The 19,352-nt window shown below is 38.9% G+C and overlaps 2 protein-coding genes across 19 annotated transcripts in view; one reads left to right on the top strand and one right to left on the bottom strand.

Moving 5' to 3' along the window:
• OFD1 (OFD1 centriole and centriolar satellite protein) overlaps positions 1–19,352 on the top strand; it is a 43,077-nt gene that overhangs the window by 19,883 nt on the left and 3,842 nt on the right. The window contains exons 13-24 of one of the 11 annotated variants that reach the window (XM_026449828.1): positions 1,469–2,077; positions 2,444–2,570; positions 3,678–3,778; positions 5,097–5,207; positions 8,481–8,638; positions 9,402–9,572; positions 10,072–10,139; positions 10,426–10,571; positions 11,042–11,246; positions 17,366–17,433; positions 18,289–18,318; positions 18,651–19,249. In XM_026449828.1, coding sequence (XP_026305613.1) covers positions 1,469–2,077; positions 2,444–2,570; positions 3,678–3,778; positions 5,097–5,207; positions 8,481–8,638; positions 9,402–9,572; positions 10,072–10,139; positions 10,426–10,468 — 1,388 coding nt within the window. In that variant the 3' untranslated portion in view covers positions 10,469–10,571; positions 11,042–11,246; positions 17,366–17,433; positions 18,289–18,318; positions 18,651–19,249. Of the gene's footprint in view, positions 1–1,468; positions 2,078–2,443; positions 2,571–3,677; positions 3,779–5,096; positions 5,208–8,480; positions 8,639–9,401; positions 9,573–10,071; positions 10,140–10,425; positions 10,710–11,041; positions 11,247–17,365; positions 19,250–19,352 lie in introns of those variants that run through there. The other 10 variants (XM_026449827.1, XM_026449826.1, XM_026449825.1 and 7 more) reach the window with 10 other exon arrangements.
• Positions 12,306–19,352, bottom strand: part of GPM6B (glycoprotein M6B) — a 167,994-nt gene continuing 160,947 nt past the window's right edge. For 4 of the 8 annotated variants that reach the window (XM_023198995.1, XM_023198991.2, XM_023198993.1 and 1 more), the window contains 3 exons: positions 18,635–18,708; positions 17,579–17,644; positions 12,306–14,365 (listed from right to left, as the gene is read on the bottom strand). In XM_023198995.1, coding sequence (XP_023054763.1) covers positions 14,216–14,365; positions 17,579–17,644; positions 18,635–18,708 — 290 coding nt within the window. In that variant the 3' untranslated portion in view covers positions 12,306–14,215. Of the gene's footprint in view, positions 14,366–14,690; positions 15,968–17,578; positions 17,645–18,634; positions 18,709–19,352 lie in introns of those variants that run through there. The other 4 variants (XM_023198992.1, XM_023198996.1, XM_023198997.2 and 1 more) reach the window with 3 other exon arrangements.

Raw genomic sequence — 19,352 nt, 5'->3', positions numbered from 1 at the left:
AGTGATTTGCTTCATAGGTGCCTCATGGCTTGGGAGAGTCTCATGCCCCAATAGGAAAGGCATGGTGGTGACGTAGAAGTCCCCACATTCATTCTAGGATTTCTTTTTTTATTTGTAACCCCAATGTTAACACCAATTCAGTAGTTTTACTGATTCCTTGATAGGCATATAAATATACAGGACAAGCAGGGTGGTTTAGCAAAAAGAACATTGCCCTCAGAATCAGAGAACTGTTCTTCTTTTGGACCCCAGTTTTGAAGTTGTTTGACCTTGGGCATGTTACTTTAACTTCCTTGGGCCTCAGTAATAATACCTACTGAGCCATGATGAAAAAGATGAAATGAAATGGGTTTCAGTCCAGTGCCTGGGACATAAAAGACACTCAGGAAATGGTTATTGGTATCATTTTATTATTGTGTCTTCACTGTGGATGCATCTCTGCCCCTTCCTACTTCATAAGAAGGATATTGAAGTTTAGATACTTTCTTCTTCAGTTGCTTTCAAGCTCAAAGAAAGTACGTACGTGTTACCAGTTCAACTAGGTCTGAGCCTTCCTCGTTCCCACCTGCATTCTTTCCTTCTCAGCTCCTTGCTCTCTTCTACCAGCACTTGTTTTATTTTTATCTCTACTCATTTCTACTTTTTTCTGTTCCTCATTTTCTTTCAATTCTGTTTGCAAAAATTCTCACAGCTGAAGTCATAGCAGTCTCCTATCAACAAAAAATAGTTGAATGAGGATAGAACCCTTTCGCATGTATGTGTTGCTGAGGGCAAACTTTTTTCTTGCAGCATCACGGGGAGGCATTGCAGGAGAGTGGGGCACACGCACTGGCTTTGCATTAGGAAAGCCCAGTAGCTCTTAGACCTGCTAACCGTGTGACCCAGCCTCAGTAAGCTTTAGTTCCCCCATCTGTAAAATCGGAACAGTAAGAGTTCCTTGACCACAGTGTTGTTGTGAATGCAGGTCCTCACTTCCTTATATGAAACTCAGGCCATATGCTGTGGATTTCGCACTAGTCCTGGGAGTTCTGAACAGCATCCTATAGTAAAACACATTAATTATTTGCAGTCAACTGTATGAATATTCATGCTGGGATAAATAAAGATTATAAATGGGTTTATATCAGTTCAGGTCAAACTTTTCAGCCAAATGAGTTCAAGACTGGTTCGGCTTTGCCACCAAATAAATTATGAATAAATTTTCAGTTCTCAGAGCCTTGTGAATTTCAAAATTGTGCATAATGGATTCTGAAATTATATCATGTTACAAAAGACATATGAAGCTGTAGCTGGTACAATAAGCTCTCAATAAATGTTAGTGGTTATCATTACCATGGCTTCAGAAACTTTAACGTGCAAGTTTGTCCTTATTACTTTCTTCCATTTTTCAAAAAAATAATATTCTCGAGTATATTTTCTTCTCTGCCTTGTTTACTCACTTCTGAAATTTGCTTTTTGTACCCTGCAGCCCTAGAGAATGAAGTGTACTGCAATCCAAAGCAGTCTGTGATCGATCGTTCTGTCAATGGATTAATAAATGGCAACATGGTGCCTCGCAATGATGAGATAAGTGGGGATTTTTTGAACAGTCCTTTTAAACAGGAAAAAGTTCTAGCACGTATGGTTGCATCAAGGTTCACAAATTATCCAAATGCATGGGTGGAGGGTAGTTCCCCTGATTCTGACCTTGAGTTTGTAGCCAATACTAAGGCAAGGGTCAAAGAGCTTCAGCAAGAGGCTGAACGCTTGGAAAAGGCTTTCAGAAGTTACCATCAGAGAGTCATTAAAAACTCTGCCAAAAGCCCACTAGCAGCAAAGAGCCCACCATCTCTGCACTTGCTGGAAGCCTTCAGAAACATGACTTCGAGTTCCCCGGAAAGACATATCTTTGCAGAGGACAGAGTTGTCTCTGAGCAGCCTCAAGTGGGCACACTTAAAGAAGAAAGGAATGACGTCTTGGAAGCACTGACAGGCAGTGCTACCTTGAGGCTCCACGGGGGCACTTCCTCCAGACGCCTCTCTTCCACACCCCTTCCAAAAGCAAAAAGAAGCCTCGAAAGTGAAATGTATCTAGAAGGTAAGCCACCCGCACAAAGGGTTGTGGGGTGCTCTGGAGTTGGGTAGCCACCCTGCCCATGACACGGGTTGCTGTGAGGGTCACCGGGCCAGAGTGGCAAGGTCTAGTGTTTGCTTGGCACACAGAGCTGTTTAGATAGTGTTAGTCGCCTTTCCTTTGCTGCCTGTTGGTTTCATGCATTTTATTATTGCCACTGCAATTTAATTTAGTGCTTGAATCATTAGTTTTGTGGATCTTATGCATCATAGTTGGCTTTTTGTGAGGATAACAGTTTATTTTCAAACTAATAGAGCTCTTTAGAAACCACGTTGGTATCTTCTCCATGCAATTGGTAATATTCTTGCCTTGGATCTTTCTGCACCTTAGGTCTGAGCAGATCACACGTTGTTTCCCCCAGTCCTTGTCCTGACAGAATGCCCCTACCATCACGCACTGAGTCTAGGCACAGCCTCTCCATCCCTCCCGTCTCCAGCCCTACGGAGCAGAAAGTGGGGTAAGTATAACGTTCTGATTGATAGCTTCAGCTGAATCATGTTATTTGCTGTGTCAGCCTTCAGTTGTTTTACTGGGATTTTTTTTTTAAGATAATTATTATAGATCATGTGGCAGTATAGAATTTGCAATCAGATTGCAAAATGATGTGTCATTTTTGAGAATCATCTAAATTACCTGGAAGGAAAAAGATTGTTTTTAGCAAATAAGTGGATAATGGTTATTTGCTAAACTTGATATATGGACCATGCAGTCTGGTGTGAATAAGCATCTTCCTGGATCTGTGAATAGACTTGGTTTATTAAGGTAAAAAACAAATGGAGGTTATTTCTAAAGTTGGAACAATTTTACACATCATTAAAAAGTCATTTAAAAATATTTTGGCATTGAAATATAAACAGATAAGATTCTGACCTGCATATCATTGAAATAAATTCAAATGTGGTAGCGGGCTCTGGAGTAGAGTATGATTGTTGAAACAGGAAGGAGTGGATGTTTTTAGAAACAGGCCACTGGGTCAGCCAGGCTGTGATTTGAGTCATGAGCAGACTCCTACCCATACCTGGGCCCCACAGCAGAGAGAACTGACTCGTTAGTTCTGGCTCCAGCCTGGGCATCTGCATGTTAATGTAGTTCTCTGCCACACGGGCCTGTCATGGTCCTAAAGCTTTTTTTTTTTTTTTTGTGATAAGCCAAAAGGAAGGTAAGACACACACATATGCTGAGTTAGGGCACTTTGCTCACTCAAGGTTGTGGTATTGCATCTTCAGCTGGTTCATGCTGATAGTATGCAGAATTTTTTTTCAGAAATGTTTTATGGTTATTTCCTAGGAATAGCATTCAGAGTACAACATTATTCTTTATTAACAACTGTAGTATCTACTTCACAGCATGAAATAGTTACAAGGAGTAACTGAGTAAACAGGTATTAATTGCTGAGAACAATGCCTAGTGGTGGTGGTGAGGTGGAGCTATTCTTTACAAGACAAAGAGAAAACGAATTTTATAGAGCCTTTTCTTGAGTCACAAAAGGCTTTTTGTCACCTTGTGCTCTTTGGTTTTCCATTATTAAAACTTCACATTGATGAATTTTATCCTTCCAATCTAGTCTTTATCGAAGACAAACTGAACTTCAAGACAAAAGTGAATTTTCAGATGTGGACAAGCTAGCTTTTAAGGATAATGAGGAATTTGAATCATCTTTTGATTGTAAGTTCAAATATAAGTATCAGTTTTTATAAGTTGAAAATCTAGAAAGCTTAGTTTTGGTGAAACGTATCCATTGGTTTAAAAGAAAAGCAGTTACAAATTGGGTCATTATTTTGTGATACAACCACAAGTACAGATGTATCACCTCATTTTTCTGTCATGAAGATTTTCATGCGTGTGTCTGTTTACTTTTTAAAAATTTCAGTATGACTAATAATTTCAGAGTTTGAGCTAATTTTTTAGCTTATAAATGAACTATTAACATCAGATTTTAAATAATTATCAGATTTTAAATAAGTGATTTTTCTTAATTTATTTTTACCTTTTTATAGAATACAGCAGTGTTTATTTTTATTTTTTTTGAGATGGAGTCTGTCTCTGTTGCCCAGGCTGGAGTACAGTGGTCCGACCTTGGCTCACTGCAACCTCCCTCCTCCTCCCAGGTCCAAGCGATTCATCTGCCTCAGCTTTCCAAGTAGCTGGGACCGCAGGCACACGCCACCACACCCAGCTAGTTTTTTTTGTATTTTTAGTAGAGATGGGGTTTCACCATATCGGCCAGGCTGCTCTTGAGCTCCTGACCTCAAGTGATCCACCTGCCTCAGCCTCCCAAAGTGCTAGGATTACAGGCATGAGCCACTGCGCCTGGCGTAAGGATGTTATTTTCTAAATTTGCTGATTCTGTTGATTGCCTCAGATTTACAAAACCTCATTTTTAGTGAAATAATGGAGATAAAAGAATATTAAGAGTCCAGAAACTGGTGTCCTGGCTGTGGCTCTGCCTTAGACTGTCTCACTTTGTAGCCACTTTGTAAGTGTAAAATAAGCATGTAGAGCCTATCATCTCTAAGGTTCTTTCTTTATATTTGTATATAAGCTGTTGGTTAGCCTTGTAAACTTCATCTTCAAATCTGAAAATGTAATATTTTGAACAGTTAAACGAGAGGGCTTGGTAAATTTTGTGAATATTTGTTAAAGTCTTTGTGTTAAATCATTGATAGTTTAATAGAATTCAAATGATTATCAGCAAGCCAATTGAATTCTTCACTGTCACTGGGTTGATTTTCCTGTTGGGTAACGAATCTAATTTTGTAAACAAAGTTAATTCTTTCAAGTACAAAAACACTCTGACAAGCAAATACGTTGGCAAGTGGTTATGTTGGGAACTTCATGGAATCCTGTTAGGAAAGGGCGCCGCACCCAGTTACTTTGGCTTCAGTTCCCGTTCTCCAGTCAGTTGCCCCCACACTGCACTGCCCTTCTTTGTCTTGGTGTTATTATTAAGGACTCATGGGACAATTGTTTGTGCCTCATGCAGCTGCAGGGAACGTGCCAAGGCAGTTGGAAATGGATGGGCTCTCTCCTGCCGGGGATATGCCTTATGTGAATGCTGCTGCAGCTGCTGTGCCCTTCTCATATCAGCACCCAAGTAAGTTCTTTTTTTGAACTAACAGTCAGCAGGGTCGCATACTAAATACCAGTCTGTGTGCTCTGTGAATTATTTCATGTATCACTGAAGTCTTCTTATAGGTGTAAATTAGTCAAAATCTTGGGTTGGGGAGTTACAGTGTCATTATATTGTTAACGACATTTCTGAAGTAATTCCCACGTGAACATGTAAAGACAGTGCTGAGGAAAGGACACATTGGAAGAAAAGGCTTCTCATTTAGGCTTCTGAGGCCAGTTGCTTAAAAAGTGTTTTCATTAACTCTTGAGTGCCTGGAATAGTAGTTGGACTTTTCCCCAAGACTCTTCTACAAAAATTGTTCCATGGGAACCTTATCATTTTGGGAAATCATGGTGAAAAATTGAAGTAATAATTAACTCCCATCATATATCTTTAATGTGATTGTAACATTTAAATATTATTTATTTTTCTATCTACTTGTTTCCTTTGTGTCATAAGAAATTAGGACAGAAAAACTTTGTATTTCAATCTTTGGAAAAGCTATGACACCGAGTTAGCTTAGGCACTGGAGGAAAACTGGCCATCAGACTTCTCTTGTCTGGCCCACTTCCTCTTTCCTCTTCTCCACATTACCTACTTCCCTCACTGGGGGTGAAGGGAAGACGGCAAGAGAGCCATGGGAGCTTTGTGCTTTGTTCCAGGGCTCAGCCAGCAGCCAGGTCCTTTTCTTCTTGGACCAAGTGTTTAATCCTCAAATCTGAAAGGAATTTTCTCAAGTAAAGCCACCTCTTAGTCCCTCCCAAACATTGGAAAAACATCATACCCAAAACATACCCAAAACCCCTGTTAGCAGTTTCTTGGTTTTAGTCATGGTACTCAGGAACATATAAAATTACTGAAAGAGGCAAGAGATTTTGAGAGGGTTGATTTTGCTGATTCCAGAGTAAATCTGCTTTGGAAAGCATTCAGTGAGACTTGATCTAGAGCCTTCTCTCTGCTGGGCACTTTGCTCAGGGCTGAGCCTGTAGCTCAAGCCCTCACCTTCCTGGATTTCTAGTAGGGGAGGCAGATAGTCAGCAGGCCATCACCCAGGACTGTAGCAGGGAGAGGGGAGTAGGGGCCGCGGCCACAAGAGGGAGTGTCTACAGGCACCCATTTGGCACAGACCTGAGCGAGGGAATACAGATAATGTGATAGGATAAGGGAAATCAGCTGAGTAACTAGGTGTTCTGCCACTGAGATGGAACATAGATTATAATATTGGCTTTAAAAATTATTAAGCAGCATGGCGAGTGACATTTTGGTTATTGAGAAATTGTTATATTTGTCATTTCACCTCTTCATCTGGGCACAAAGGGAATTCAAAAAGTCTGAAATTTGGTGTCTCGGAGGTGCCCCGTGGACATACTTCCTTTCTTTCCCCTTGTGTCCAAGAGGTTTCTGTATACCACCCTGCAACTACCAAATATACACCAGAGCAGAGAAGCAGCTCACTCTTCCTCTTTATTTTGTAATTGGTGCCTAAACAACATTCCTATTTTGAGATTACTATTCCATATAAGAAAGCGATCTGGTTTAGGAGTAACCATTTTTTCTTCTTCTAGCAAGGAGGAAGTTGCATTTCTGCCTGTGGAAATGATCAGCTATCTCCTCTGGTATTTTAATTTCATGAGAAGGATTCAGAAGAGATGCGGGGAGAGAGAGAAGAAACTGTGTTGTTTCTCTCCTATTAGTAAAACTCAGTTCCTGCTGATTGCTTTAGAACAAGGCACAGCAAAAAGGTTCAAAGTCCTCTGCTGAACCTATGAATTTTTCTGCTTATTAGCATTGCTTGGGTTAAAAAAAAAAATGTAGGTTATGGGTCAGAGCCGGAAGAGAAAGGTCAGCATAATTGTCTCTGGGATTGGGGTCTAATTAAAACTTGTGAGATGTAGGGACTTGTGCCAAGATGCAGAGAGAACAGACAAGTAATTAAAATATGGGCCTTGTCTGGAAGGAATAGAAGTGGAAGAAACAAGTATGTATAGTTTTTGACAAAGCAGGTACAAGATATCCTGCAAGTAAGATGCTGGAGTGGTTACTTGTCACTTCAGGAATAAGGAGGAGGTGGCATTTCAGTTGGGTCTTGAACAGCATTTCAGACTTTGTGAGAGCAAGGGAGTGCTACAGACTGAGGAGACAGTGAAGGTGAATGCTGAGCAAGGAAGATACAGCCATGGCCAGGCTCCAGTGAGTGGGTTGGTACAGATGAAATATTTCTAGTACAAAGTTGGTGGTGATGTAGGAAATCAATCTGGAAAGAAAAGGGCAGATTGTCAGCCTGGACTACCATGGCATTGGACTCTATCAGAGTGGAGATGATGCACACACAGCAGATCCACATCTTCCTGTCAGGAAATGCCTGGTGCAGATGACCACAGGTTGTTGGAAGGCAGAGACTGGCTTCAGGGAGAGCCTTGACTGGGCTGTTTCAGTAGTCCAGGAAGATGGTGAGAAGGGCCCCTGTTGCAGCCACAGGACAGGGAGTGTGAACCTGCAAGCGCTGGTGGCTGAGTCGTTGGAGGGTAGAAAGAGCATGATCGAAGGACTGGGACGATCATGCCCAGGACGAAGCTGGTGCTGTGGGGTTTCCACATGCGGATGACAGGGAACTATCAAATGTGGATGCGAGGCTAGGGAGAGAGATCAGGAGTAGAGGAAAAGATATGGAAAGGATCCATATACAAGTGATCGCTAAAACCCCAGGAAGGGCTGCCATCAGTTTGGAGGAAGTGGGGAATGAGCAGTGAGATGGCTGGAATGGCCAGGGGGAGGGCAGTGGTGTGATTTCTGTTGTTTTGTTGGGGTAGGACAGACTTGAGCATCTTTATGGGAGTAAGACTTCTAAAACTACTGTGTATAGAAATAGGGATTAATGGCTCAGTTAGGGTCTGAAGATAGGGGAGGGATTACAATCAAAGGCAGAGGCAGAAATGCAGGGTTTGCCTTGGAAAGGAGGGAGGAGATCTGTGAAGAGGATGAGAGCATGTGACATGGAGGGAGGACAATTGGAGTTGGTCATGGTGAGGATGACTTGTTATTTGTCTTAGCCAAGTGAAGTAGGGTGCAGTTCAAGGAGTGGGGTTGGGGGCTTGAAGTGAGTGAAAATGAAACAGTGACTTGAAGCAGGTCACAGAGTCAACTAAAAGCCAAGCAGAGTCTTCGTGGGTCTTGGCAAGGGCTCCTGCAGACTGGTCCTGCATTCATTTGAACAATCTGATACTGGAAGCTACTCTTTACTATTTCTGTCCTTAGGTGTAGATCAGAAACAAATTGAAGAACAAAAGGAAGAAGAAAAAATACGGGAACAGCAAGTGAAAGAACGAAGGCAGAGAGAAGAAAGAAGGCAGAGTAATCTACAAGAAGTTTTAGAAAGGGAACGAAGAGAACTAGAAAAACTATATCAGGAAAGGGTAATAAAATAAGTATGACTTGATTTTCTGTACTGGTCGCTCCATTGTACACCTTTCGTAAGTACATTGAGCTCAGGGAGGGGAGTCATTTGGTGTACAAAGTCAGAGGAGCGGCAGGTGCCTCAAAAGGCATCCCTGTCCTCTCCTTGTCTTACAGACGGTGAGAAAGGCTGCATAGAATGTGCAGCTTAGGAGTTTTGTAGTAAAGGATGGTTTTTGAAGGAATTTTTGTACTTTCTCATCTGATCCTTAAGCCTGTAAAAAAGGTAGACTGCTTTGCTGCAGAACTTTGCTTTGAAAACAGGGTTTAAAGAAGAGGCTGTCACTGTCAGCTAGCTGGGACTAGAACCCAAGGGAGGAGATGGCTGCCAGTCCATGGTTGCTTCCAGGGGCACACATTCCCTCCCTCCTTCCTCTAGTTCTCTTCTTGCCTTCTGTGTCCCGATTCTGGTCCTAGCAGATGGATTACTCTGTCCACTTAACATACCTGCTAAGTCTTGCTTTAATTACTCTAACATATGAATGTTCCTTGGACTTCTGGTTAATTCAAGTCTAAAGCACAGGACACTTGCCGATTAATACCTTCCTTGAGATGACATATTTGTCTTCCTTTGATAATAGCAATGACTTCAATTTTAAAAATTAGTTCTCTGGCATACAGGCTGTACTTGAAGGATCAGGATTAATATTAGTGCATTTTTAAAATACTTAAAAGTTTTACAAATATATTTGTGTATTTTCTGTTTTGGTGCCTGTTTTATAGAGGATGATTGAAGAATCACTGAAGATTGAAATGGAAAATGAATTAGAAATGGAAAATGAATTAGAAATGAGTAATCAAGAAATCAAAGACAAATCTGCTCACAGTGAAAATCCTTTAGAGAAATACATGAAAATCATCCAGCAGGAGCAAGACCAGCAGTCGGCAGATAAGGTGCCAGTGCCATGGACAGGGCAATCTGTGGGTGGGGGACATCCAGGGCTTCCGTGGTTTAACTTCTTGGGATGGGAATCCATCTTCTCCATTGAAGACAAAAAGGTGAAAAGTATAGAAAATCCAAAGTTCAAATGGAACCTTGAGTCTTTTAAATATTCTACTCTTTTGACAAAAACTCATAGCTTTTTTGCTTAAGGTAAAAGATTTAAGAGGTTTTAAAAGTTGGGGTAGCTCATTAAGAACAAGGACGAAAAGATCTATCATATAACAAATGCATTAGTACTGACATTAACATTTTATGTAAGTCTGTAGTAATATGGGTGTTAAATGCATACCCTATAGTTTATTTTGATGTGCTTGCTAAATTTCATGTTTAAAAGTCACCTCTTTTTTAGACTTTTAAATTACATATATATTTCAAAAATGGTTCTTAAAGTATTTCATAAAATTAATGCATATCTAATTTCAAAATTTTCCACCCCCTCCATGTAATCAGAGCTCAAAAAAGATGGTCCAAGAAGGCTCCCTAGTGGACACGCTGCAATCTAGTGACAAAGTTGAAAGGTACCTGTTTTCCCTACATACTGTTTCATACACAAACTGTTAATTGCTCATTTTGTCAGCCAAGAGAAACGGTTAGATGTTTGAGATTGCCTGTAAGAAGTTACTGAATCAGTCAAAATTACTGACTATAAGAACGATTGAGTTTTTTAACTTGTGAAATTGATCCTGATATAAATTGTAAGCTAGGGTAGAAACCCCCCAGGGAAGGAATTGAGAACATTATGAAGATAGCAAATAAACTTGACACAAAGTTTTACATTTTAATTTTTGTCTTTTCCTAATTTAGTTTAACAGGCTTTTCTCATGAAGAACCAGATGACTCTTGGTAACCATGTTTGCTGCCCAGCTTCTAACTTACATACTATGAGAAGTTACATAACATTTACTCCTTTGTAAATGTTTCTCTATCATCAGACAAAACTCAATAAAAATGTGTGTAATCCAGTGTGGGTTTTTTCCCCCCTAATTTTGATACCACAGTGTGTGAACCAAGAATAATCTAGTCACGTGAAACCTCTTCTCCAGTCATAGTATTTCTCATTCATTATAATAAAAGGAACTGGCTTTTAATCTCATTTTTGCCTTAAATTTTTAAATGAGTATAACCTATCTTATTGGTCAACTCCAGGCCTACATTTTGGAAGTTTAAGCTGTGTTCTTTTCTCTCCAAAGTTGGGCTGCTACCTGTAAAACAGGTTATTTTTCTCAGCATTACTCCTGTTTTGTCCCTGAACATAAAAACAGATTTTTCTAGGCATTAGAAATAGTAAGATATTGCCTCTGCTCTTTACTTTTGACATCTGTGGTTTGAATGTATATGTCCCTCCAAAATTCATATGTTGGAATTTAAACACCCCCCCCCCGCCCAGTGTGATAGAATTAAGAGGTGGCACCTTTCACAGGTGACTAAGAGTGGGATTAGTGACCTTATACAAGGGCTTAATGGAACTAGTGAGGCCCTTTTGCCCTTCCACCATTTGAAGACGCTGCATTGGTCCCCTCTGGAGAACACAGCAAGAAGGCACCATCTTGGAAGCAGAGACTGGGCCTTCACCAGACATCCAACCTGCCAGTGCCTTGATCTTGGACTTCCCAGCCTCTCAAACGGTAAGAAACACATTTCTGGTCTTTATAAGTTACCCAGTCTAAGTTATTTTGTTACAGCAGCAGGAACAGACTGAGATAGCATCTTTATTATGGAATCTTTGGTCCTCATACTTAATGAATGGGCTTCAAGTATTTCGTTTGTTTTTAAATGAATGGGCTCCTTCCCTATAATTGACTTCATTTTCATCTCTTAAAAGTCAAGTTTTACAAGGCAGAACTGGAAAAAAAATCTCTGCTCAACCCTCTAAAGGGTCCTAGGTTTTGTGGCAGGATCACTGTGGATAATTAAGAGGCTGCTTGTGGTTTTATCTAACCATTATTTTACAGTTTCCTCTGGTGATTCATGTGACTTATATAATTGCACAAAATGCTACTTAAACAGAAGATACTAAGTAGTGTGACAAATAGCACAAGAATTGAGCTCCTGATTGTTCTCCTGCCATGCGTGAACAAAGGGTGATCTAGAGTCAGCACCTCATTTAGGAATGGCCATGTGTCAATAGTGACACAGGCTGGGCCTCACTAAGAAAGGTCAGATGCAGAGAATCCAAATGCATAATCATGTTGACAGATAAGAGTTTAAACAGATTATAAAATAAAATCCTAAGTAACGTATTTAGCTCTGCTACTCCAGAGAGTCAACTGTTAGAACTAGGTTTTTTTATATTCCAGAATGAATCTTCCAATAGACTTTTGTACCTTTGGTTTGAAAAATAACTACACACATGCTCTTATTTTGTTTCTACTTTGCCCAAGTTTAAGCCTCGTTGATCCTATAGGTAGATGGCATTTATTTGTTGAAAAACTACTCAGAAAAATTCTTACTTTACACAGAGAACTTTTGTGAAGTGGTAGTGGCACTTTTATGCCCAATACAGCCCAGTGGATTATATAATATTTTCTTAAATTGCTGAAAAGATTTTTGCCAGAAATAAACCAAGCAGCACTCACAGACTTGATTTCCATACGAATGTGAAATCTTGACTATGCACATTGTTCAAAAGTGACACCATACTGAGGACAAAGATAGGATTTATGTATGGTAAAAAGGCAAGTGAATGAAGCTATAATTTTATTTCATTACTCTTAGTACATCCACAACTATTTCCACCTAAATCTTTAAAATAAGCATACACAAGTATTGACTATTATCTACAAATATTTATTGTAACACTTGAATAGAACTACAGGAAGCCCTTGGCACTGATAGAAAATATTGATTCACTGTTAGGTTACAAAAATTTATACATAGCAAAATTTAATGCTCTTTACATAAAAAATATTAGACTACTTAAACAAAACTTCCAAAAATTCCTGGTAATAGCTACCAGAATTAGAAAAGTAAAATTAGGCTTTAGACACTGCCTCTTCTAGAACACTGGACTCTGACAGCACCTCCACTGCTGGAAATAATAGTTAAATCTGTCATGCAACAGGAAAACAAAACACTAAGCTATTTTGGAACAACTGTTCTACACAGAAGAGAGCTTCTCTTAATTAAAAAAAAAAAAATCCCAAATAGGCATTTTTAGGCATTAACCAAAAAAAGAATCCAAATGAAATATTATACTTGATGTTCAATTTTAATAGCATCTTAATAAAGGTATGCTTCCTTTCATTTGAATACATTTCTGCACATGTATATGTTATAAAATCCAGGAAACAGCCAAACCACAAGTTAACTCTTAACAATGAATATACATAGTTAACCCTATAGTAAGCAGCCCCTTTGAAAAGCACTGATGCACCCAACAGTTAATATGAATCATTTCATAAAGAACAACACAAAGTTTACCATCACTAATACCCAGTACCTACAGTCACTTAATGTTCTGGAACACAATAATGTAGAAGGCAAGTTTCTTTTGAAAATGGCTTAAACTCAAGCAGTTTTCTTGCTGAACATCAAACTTTATTATTCCAGGAAACTAAGATTTAGATAAGAAAAAATGAAATACCAACCCTAATTTAAATTACTTAAGTATTCAAGTCTGTAAAAGCAGGAGGTTAGAGGTCTGTGGTCAATTTGCAATTAGGTTTTAGATAGTTGGTATGAAACTGTAAACTTAGTATCCAGACCACTGAAAAATGGTTTAGAATGGTGGTCATTTTAATAAGGTAACACTTCTTAATTAAAAACATTTATGGAACAAAATTCTGTGAAAGATATTTGGGTCTCTAGTTATGATATAAATTCTTAGAAATTTAAAGCAAATACTCATTAAGGCAGAGCTGACATTTCCCAAGAATAATGAAAATTGAATCAGTATTTTGTTAATATGAAATCTGTTACAAAATTGCTTCTGGAAAGCTTGTCAATGAGTCCAGAATCCAGATTCTTTAATAGTAGGGTCAGCAGAATTGTAGCTAATTTTAGCATTATTGAAAAATATATTTCTGATTGACTCAGGAAATTAAAGGGTCCTGGACTTGGGAGGGAAAAGCTAATTTGAAAAGTCAGTCATAAGAATCACATTATCTTTGATCCAAAGCTTAATAAATGTCAGCTGTCAGAAATGGAACATTACATCAATTCCATTTTATTTCCTATGTAGATAACACTTATTTGAGGACAGATGGCATATATGTGAATTTATGGTGTTATCCCTTGATGCTGGCATGTCACAGGTCCCTATCAAGGGGTGTGACATATTCCATTAGTGTCTTGGTAGAATTGCCCTAGCAATAAATGTGAACATGCCACCACAGATTCCCAAAGTATGAACGATCATTTTGTCAAAGTGTTGCCTTTTAAAATGGCTAACATGAAACCTCCAATATTTGTTCTAAAGAAAAAGATTTACCCACTGGAAGGTTTTCCTAGAGATACATCCCAGCAGCTTGAGACAGACAGTGAAGTGTTTGTACATCTACATTAGTTTGGTGGGATACACATCTGTACTGCAGAGCAGCTGTCTGATGATTTGTCAGAGCTGTAAATACGTCGGTCGAAACACTCTGGCAAATATTTATGTGTAAGAATTGAGTTGTTCTTTTGACCGAGACTGGATATCTTGCAGTTCCTGTTCTTCCTTTGCTTTGATATCCTGGTAAGCCTGCATTTTGCTCGCATCCTTTAAGTAAGCCCAGTTAGAAGACAGTATCATGAGGAAGTGGATCTGGAAGAGAAGGGTGAGCATGATGGCTAGTGAGCATGTGAGAAGGCAAAGCGAGGCGCTAGTTAGATTAGACGGACTTGACTTTAAAGAGGGCGAAGGTTATTCTGTATTAATACTCGCTCTACTAGCAGAGCTGTCAAATCCTGAAAGCATGCTCTACTAGTTGGCTTCGCGTTAAAAGGCTGAAGAAAAGTTAGTGCACAAACATAGTGAACTGGAAAAAAAATGGCCAAAGGTATTGTTAAGAGAAAGCAAAAATGAAATACAAGAGGGTGTTTTTTTTTTTCTTTTTTCTGGTTTTTTTTTTTCCCCTTTTTTTTTTTTTTACGATTTTGAGAGTAATTTTAAAGATTGATGCGGAAGTTCGGGAGCACATTGTATAGTTGAAATAAGTGTAGTGTGTGCAAAGAAAGACATTTTCTACTTGTAGATAAATCAGTTCCCCCAAAGGCCTAAAAGCATGAAATACAGTGTTTATTTTGAGTAAATAATTAAACTACATATTTAACATGGAAAAAATTTAAGTGAATGTCAAAACCAAAATTAAGAACTATAAGCAAAGCATGCAGTCTCTCTGTTAACAAAATTTAGTTGTGAAACTACATTTTTCATTTTGTAAATGCCATTTCATTTCATAAAATGCAAAAATCCTCAGTATCATTCTTTACACTTGATGCGGCAAACACTTCTTTCCTATTTTCCTTGTATTTCCTGCAAAATAAATCTACATCTCAAGTTCCTTATAGTTCATACTTCCTTCTCAACATATTTGAGACCTTCAGGTCCAGGCCTAGTTTCTCTTCCCATTAAAATCTTACATGCAGCAGCTTGAGAACTAGCTATGAGGAAACAGTTATTACTTACCAAAACACACAATTTAAGGTTACCAATTTTGTGGGCTCTAAAGGAATGATTGTGTTGTGAGGGGGAAAAAAAAAAACTATCCACATATAAATCCTTTTTTTCAGAGAACTGGGTGACCTTTTTCTTCAAATTTTCATCTGGCTTATTTGAGGGTCATTTAGTGGTGAACCATGTGATCATAAAAAAATTGTTTTAAACTTAGAACATATTTGCAAAGTATTTTCCAGAAGGTGTGACAAAACAAAATCCAGATTAAATCCATTTCATCTTCAGCACTTGTTTTCATTTTCATCATTGAGACTGGTTATCAAGCAATCAAAAATAACAGAAAATGTTATTATTCCAAAGTGTTAATACTTCATTTAAAGATATTGCTCTCTAAAGTTTAAGTATGAGAACATTATTTTAAAGAGGATGCTCACCAGTGTCAGTAAATAACTGAATCCTTTTCAAAATGTGGAAATAGCCAGATCTCATTATTGTGTAATTCATGTACAGTAAGTCATCTTAAAATTAATCTACCATGCAAGATGAGTTTACTAAAGCTATTTACAAATTACTGTAACAAAACTGCAGAAACCTAGACTCTGCTTTAGTCTGGAGTGTCAGTGATATTTCATGCTACAGAGCATAGCTCTCTAAAACTCCTTATGCAATTTAGAATTTAGTGCAGCAATCTTCCCGACTCTTAAACTTCAAAACCGCATAGTTATATGTAGTAGCCATCATGTAGATCAGCTGGTGGAAGAGAACAAAACAGGACAGTAAGATACAGGCAGTGAGGGCCAATGCCATGACACTTCTAAACTTGGGTGGGGACGGGTGCCTGCTCATAGTCTAAGGTGTTTCTTTTTTTTCCCCACTTAAAATCACAAGAGACAATTTCCCTATCTAGCACAAACTTTTTCTCATCACATATGTACAATGTAAGTCATTGGTTCTTCCCTAAGTTTATTAAAAGTACTTGGATGTGTTTGAAGAATAACAAGAGAGACAGCTGGGTCAACAGCATGAGAAGGATGAAGCTAAATGCCTTAATCCCCTCATCTTTCCAAAACCACCTGCTCAGCAGCGGGCAGTTATCTTTCCTACCTGTTGCTCAACCAAAAGAACAGGTCACCCCCATGATTTTACATGATTTTACAGGTGGTTTTTTTTCATAGATTCTAAGGGGAAGGAATGATTTAATGGTCAGAAAAACTGGGAATGACTAATTTACAAGCAGCTGAGATTTTCCCCTTGCTCTACCAGTCTTAGTTGGTTTTCCTCAAATCACAAGCCCTCCAAAATTACATGTGTACAAACATATACATACATAAGAGCGTGTGTTTATACAGCTGGTTTTCACTACTTGTAGATTTCGTATTTGTGACTGCCTACTTGCTAAGATTCATTTGTAACCCTTAATACTTGAGGCACTTCTTTTGCAGTTATTAGCAGACATGTGCAGAGCGGTGAAAGTTGAGTTGCCCAGTATGCACATTCCTAGCTGAGGTTGAACAAGGCAACACTCTGCCTTCTTGTTTCAGCTCTCAGACTATAAATAAGTATACTCGAAATACATGTAGTGCCACGTTTTTAACATTTTTTTTGTGGGTGATTTTGCTGCTTAAAATGGCTCCCAAGCATAGTGCTGCAGTGCTGTCTAGAGTTCCTAAGTGCAAGAAGGTTGCAAACTGCCTGACCAGAGAAAATGTTCGTTAGAGAAACTTCATTCAGAAATAGGGATAGTGCTATTGGCCATGAATTCAATATTAATCAACAATATATATTAAATAAGGTGTATTTTACACAGAAACAAGCTTATGTGTTGATAGGTTGATGAAAATGATGTGACCACAGGCTCACAGGAACCTAGCCATGTATTTCCCCTAGGAGCAGTGGTCCAGCATTTGCTAATTCAGTGCTTGAGGTGACTTTATGGAACATAGCTACTGTGTATGAGAGTGACTATATGAATGTATATATATGTGTATATTTCCACTTGTAAATTAATCCTTGGCAAAGAGAAATGAGTAATGCCTCATGTGAGCATTTCATTTGTGTGCGACTGAAGTCATGAAGCTAAGTGCTCAGTGCAACAAGGTAATATGCTTGGCCTAGCTGATAGGTGTTGATACTCTCTTTTCTTTCCAGAGTCCAAATTACATCACCTACAATTGGTGCCAAGGCAGCCAACTAATACTTCCTGCAAACTACATGTGGTAAGTTAACACAGGCGCCAGTTAACCAAGGTTGAGTGCCAGAATCAGTGGCTTCAATAGGCTGGTAAAAGCTGGAAGGGAAATCTGTCATTTAGAGGCTAGAGGGAGGAGGCTAGACTAGGGTGGTCTTGGGGCCATTACTCACCAGGGCAATGACGGTGGCACCAGCTCCTGCACAGGCCACAATGAACAGGTGATAGGACATGTAGAACTACAAAAGAACAGGGCACCAATATAAGCATTTGATGTGTAATGAAATGGCCTATACTCATTCTGGGGTGCTGCTTCATCTGTCTCCTTTGCAGCTATTCTCTGCAAGACTGGGCACAGGCCTGCCTTCTCTTCATGCTCTGGCCTCATGGTGGAGTTACCTGAGGAGCTTTAAAAACTTTCTGATGCCCAGACTGCCCCGCAAATCGATTAAATCTGAATACCTAGGGGCTGGGCCTCAGCCATCAGTATAACATAGTGCTGCCTTGATGGCTGAAAGGTGCAGCCACTGCATATTATGGATATACAAATTGACAAGTTGGATAGGGTAGGAGCTGATTATTTCTGTAACTCACTGCTTTTTAAAAGCTGGCCAGGATTTTCTTAAATATACAAGCACCTACAAATGCATTTAAGAATTTTCCTGTATAAACAGTTACAAGCCAATGACCGAAGAATGTTCTAGGGCTGAGACAATTTAAACCAAAGTGTTAGGGCATACTCCCTATTAAGAATGAATGAGAAAGAGAGAAGTAGCCAAGTCATTCCAGAAATATAAATGATTAACTGTGGCCTCATTTATTAAAAAGTGGGTATATACACAAATTCCTTTATGAAAATTAACTTACATCTGTTCTGTGATAGGTGTTCTACTTTGAAAATCTTTCTGAAGAGGTGAGAGAAGAATCTAGATATATTATTAGGTTTGTAGGTTTGGGTTCACCTCTAAATTATTGCCCAAAGGAAAAGCTCTCCACTTAAGGATTCTCACCAAATGGGTTGGACCATATGAAGTCACCATTTTTGTAGGTCAAAAATGGCTGAATAGTGATGGTTACATATAGCTCAATCTTAAAGAGTCTAAACAAGGAGCTTTCCTTAATAGCATTTTAACCATCTCTCTCCCTCTTTCTATAGCTAGGAGAACCCTTTTCTCAGCCTAATATTCAAGGGTTATTCTTATGAGCCCTCTGAACTGTGATGAGTTTACCTCGTTTGTGTTGCAGATGTTCTCCAGGGCAGAGCCGCATATTTTTCCCGGGAAAGCATTCCAAGGAATGATACCTGTAAAATGAACCCCAATAGGATGTTAGTACAAACTACAGTGCCTCATGTTCTTAATAGACCCCACCACTTTGGATGCCAGTTACAGTGTAATGGTAGGCTATGTTCTTCATTAAGAATTGATGGATCTGCTGTCTGCAGAACAAGCATTTTGGAATAAATAGCCCCATTTGAACAACAGGCCAAAAGCAAAGCCAACTAGTCCATAAGAAATCTAAACAGCCTGATATTTTTTTCCCCTACAAATTGTGCTTTATTCAGTGAGGGTTCATATTTGGAAGTTCATATTTGTAAAGATTAATTTTCAAAGCCAGACCTTCCCTATAGTTACTGCAGGACAACCCCCTCATAAAGCATTTTATCACATTGAGGTCAAAATACATTTCCTCATGAATGTTGTGGTCTGTGGCCTTGCTGTCCAAGCTCTGTTAGTGGTCTGCCAGGAGTTCCAAAACTGCAAGTATACACTCGGAAACAAATTACAAGTTGACAGAGTAATTTATGTTTGTGGGAATCCAATAAAAAAAACTCTGGATTTGTACTTTGTCTTTGTTTTTATATTCATTTTTATTATGTCCTATAAATGTATTAGAAAATACTTTTGGATTGAAAATCAAATTGGATTTTTTTTTTTTTTTTTTTTT

This window comes from Piliocolobus tephrosceles, chromosome Y, assembly GCF_002776525.5.
Source record: "Piliocolobus tephrosceles isolate RC106 chromosome Y, ASM277652v3, whole genome shotgun sequence".
NCBI lineage: Eukaryota > Metazoa > Chordata > Mammalia > Primates > Cercopithecidae > Piliocolobus > Piliocolobus tephrosceles.
The sequence above is the reverse complement of the archived record's forward strand: the minus strand, read 5'-3'. Positions and strand labels throughout refer to the sequence as shown.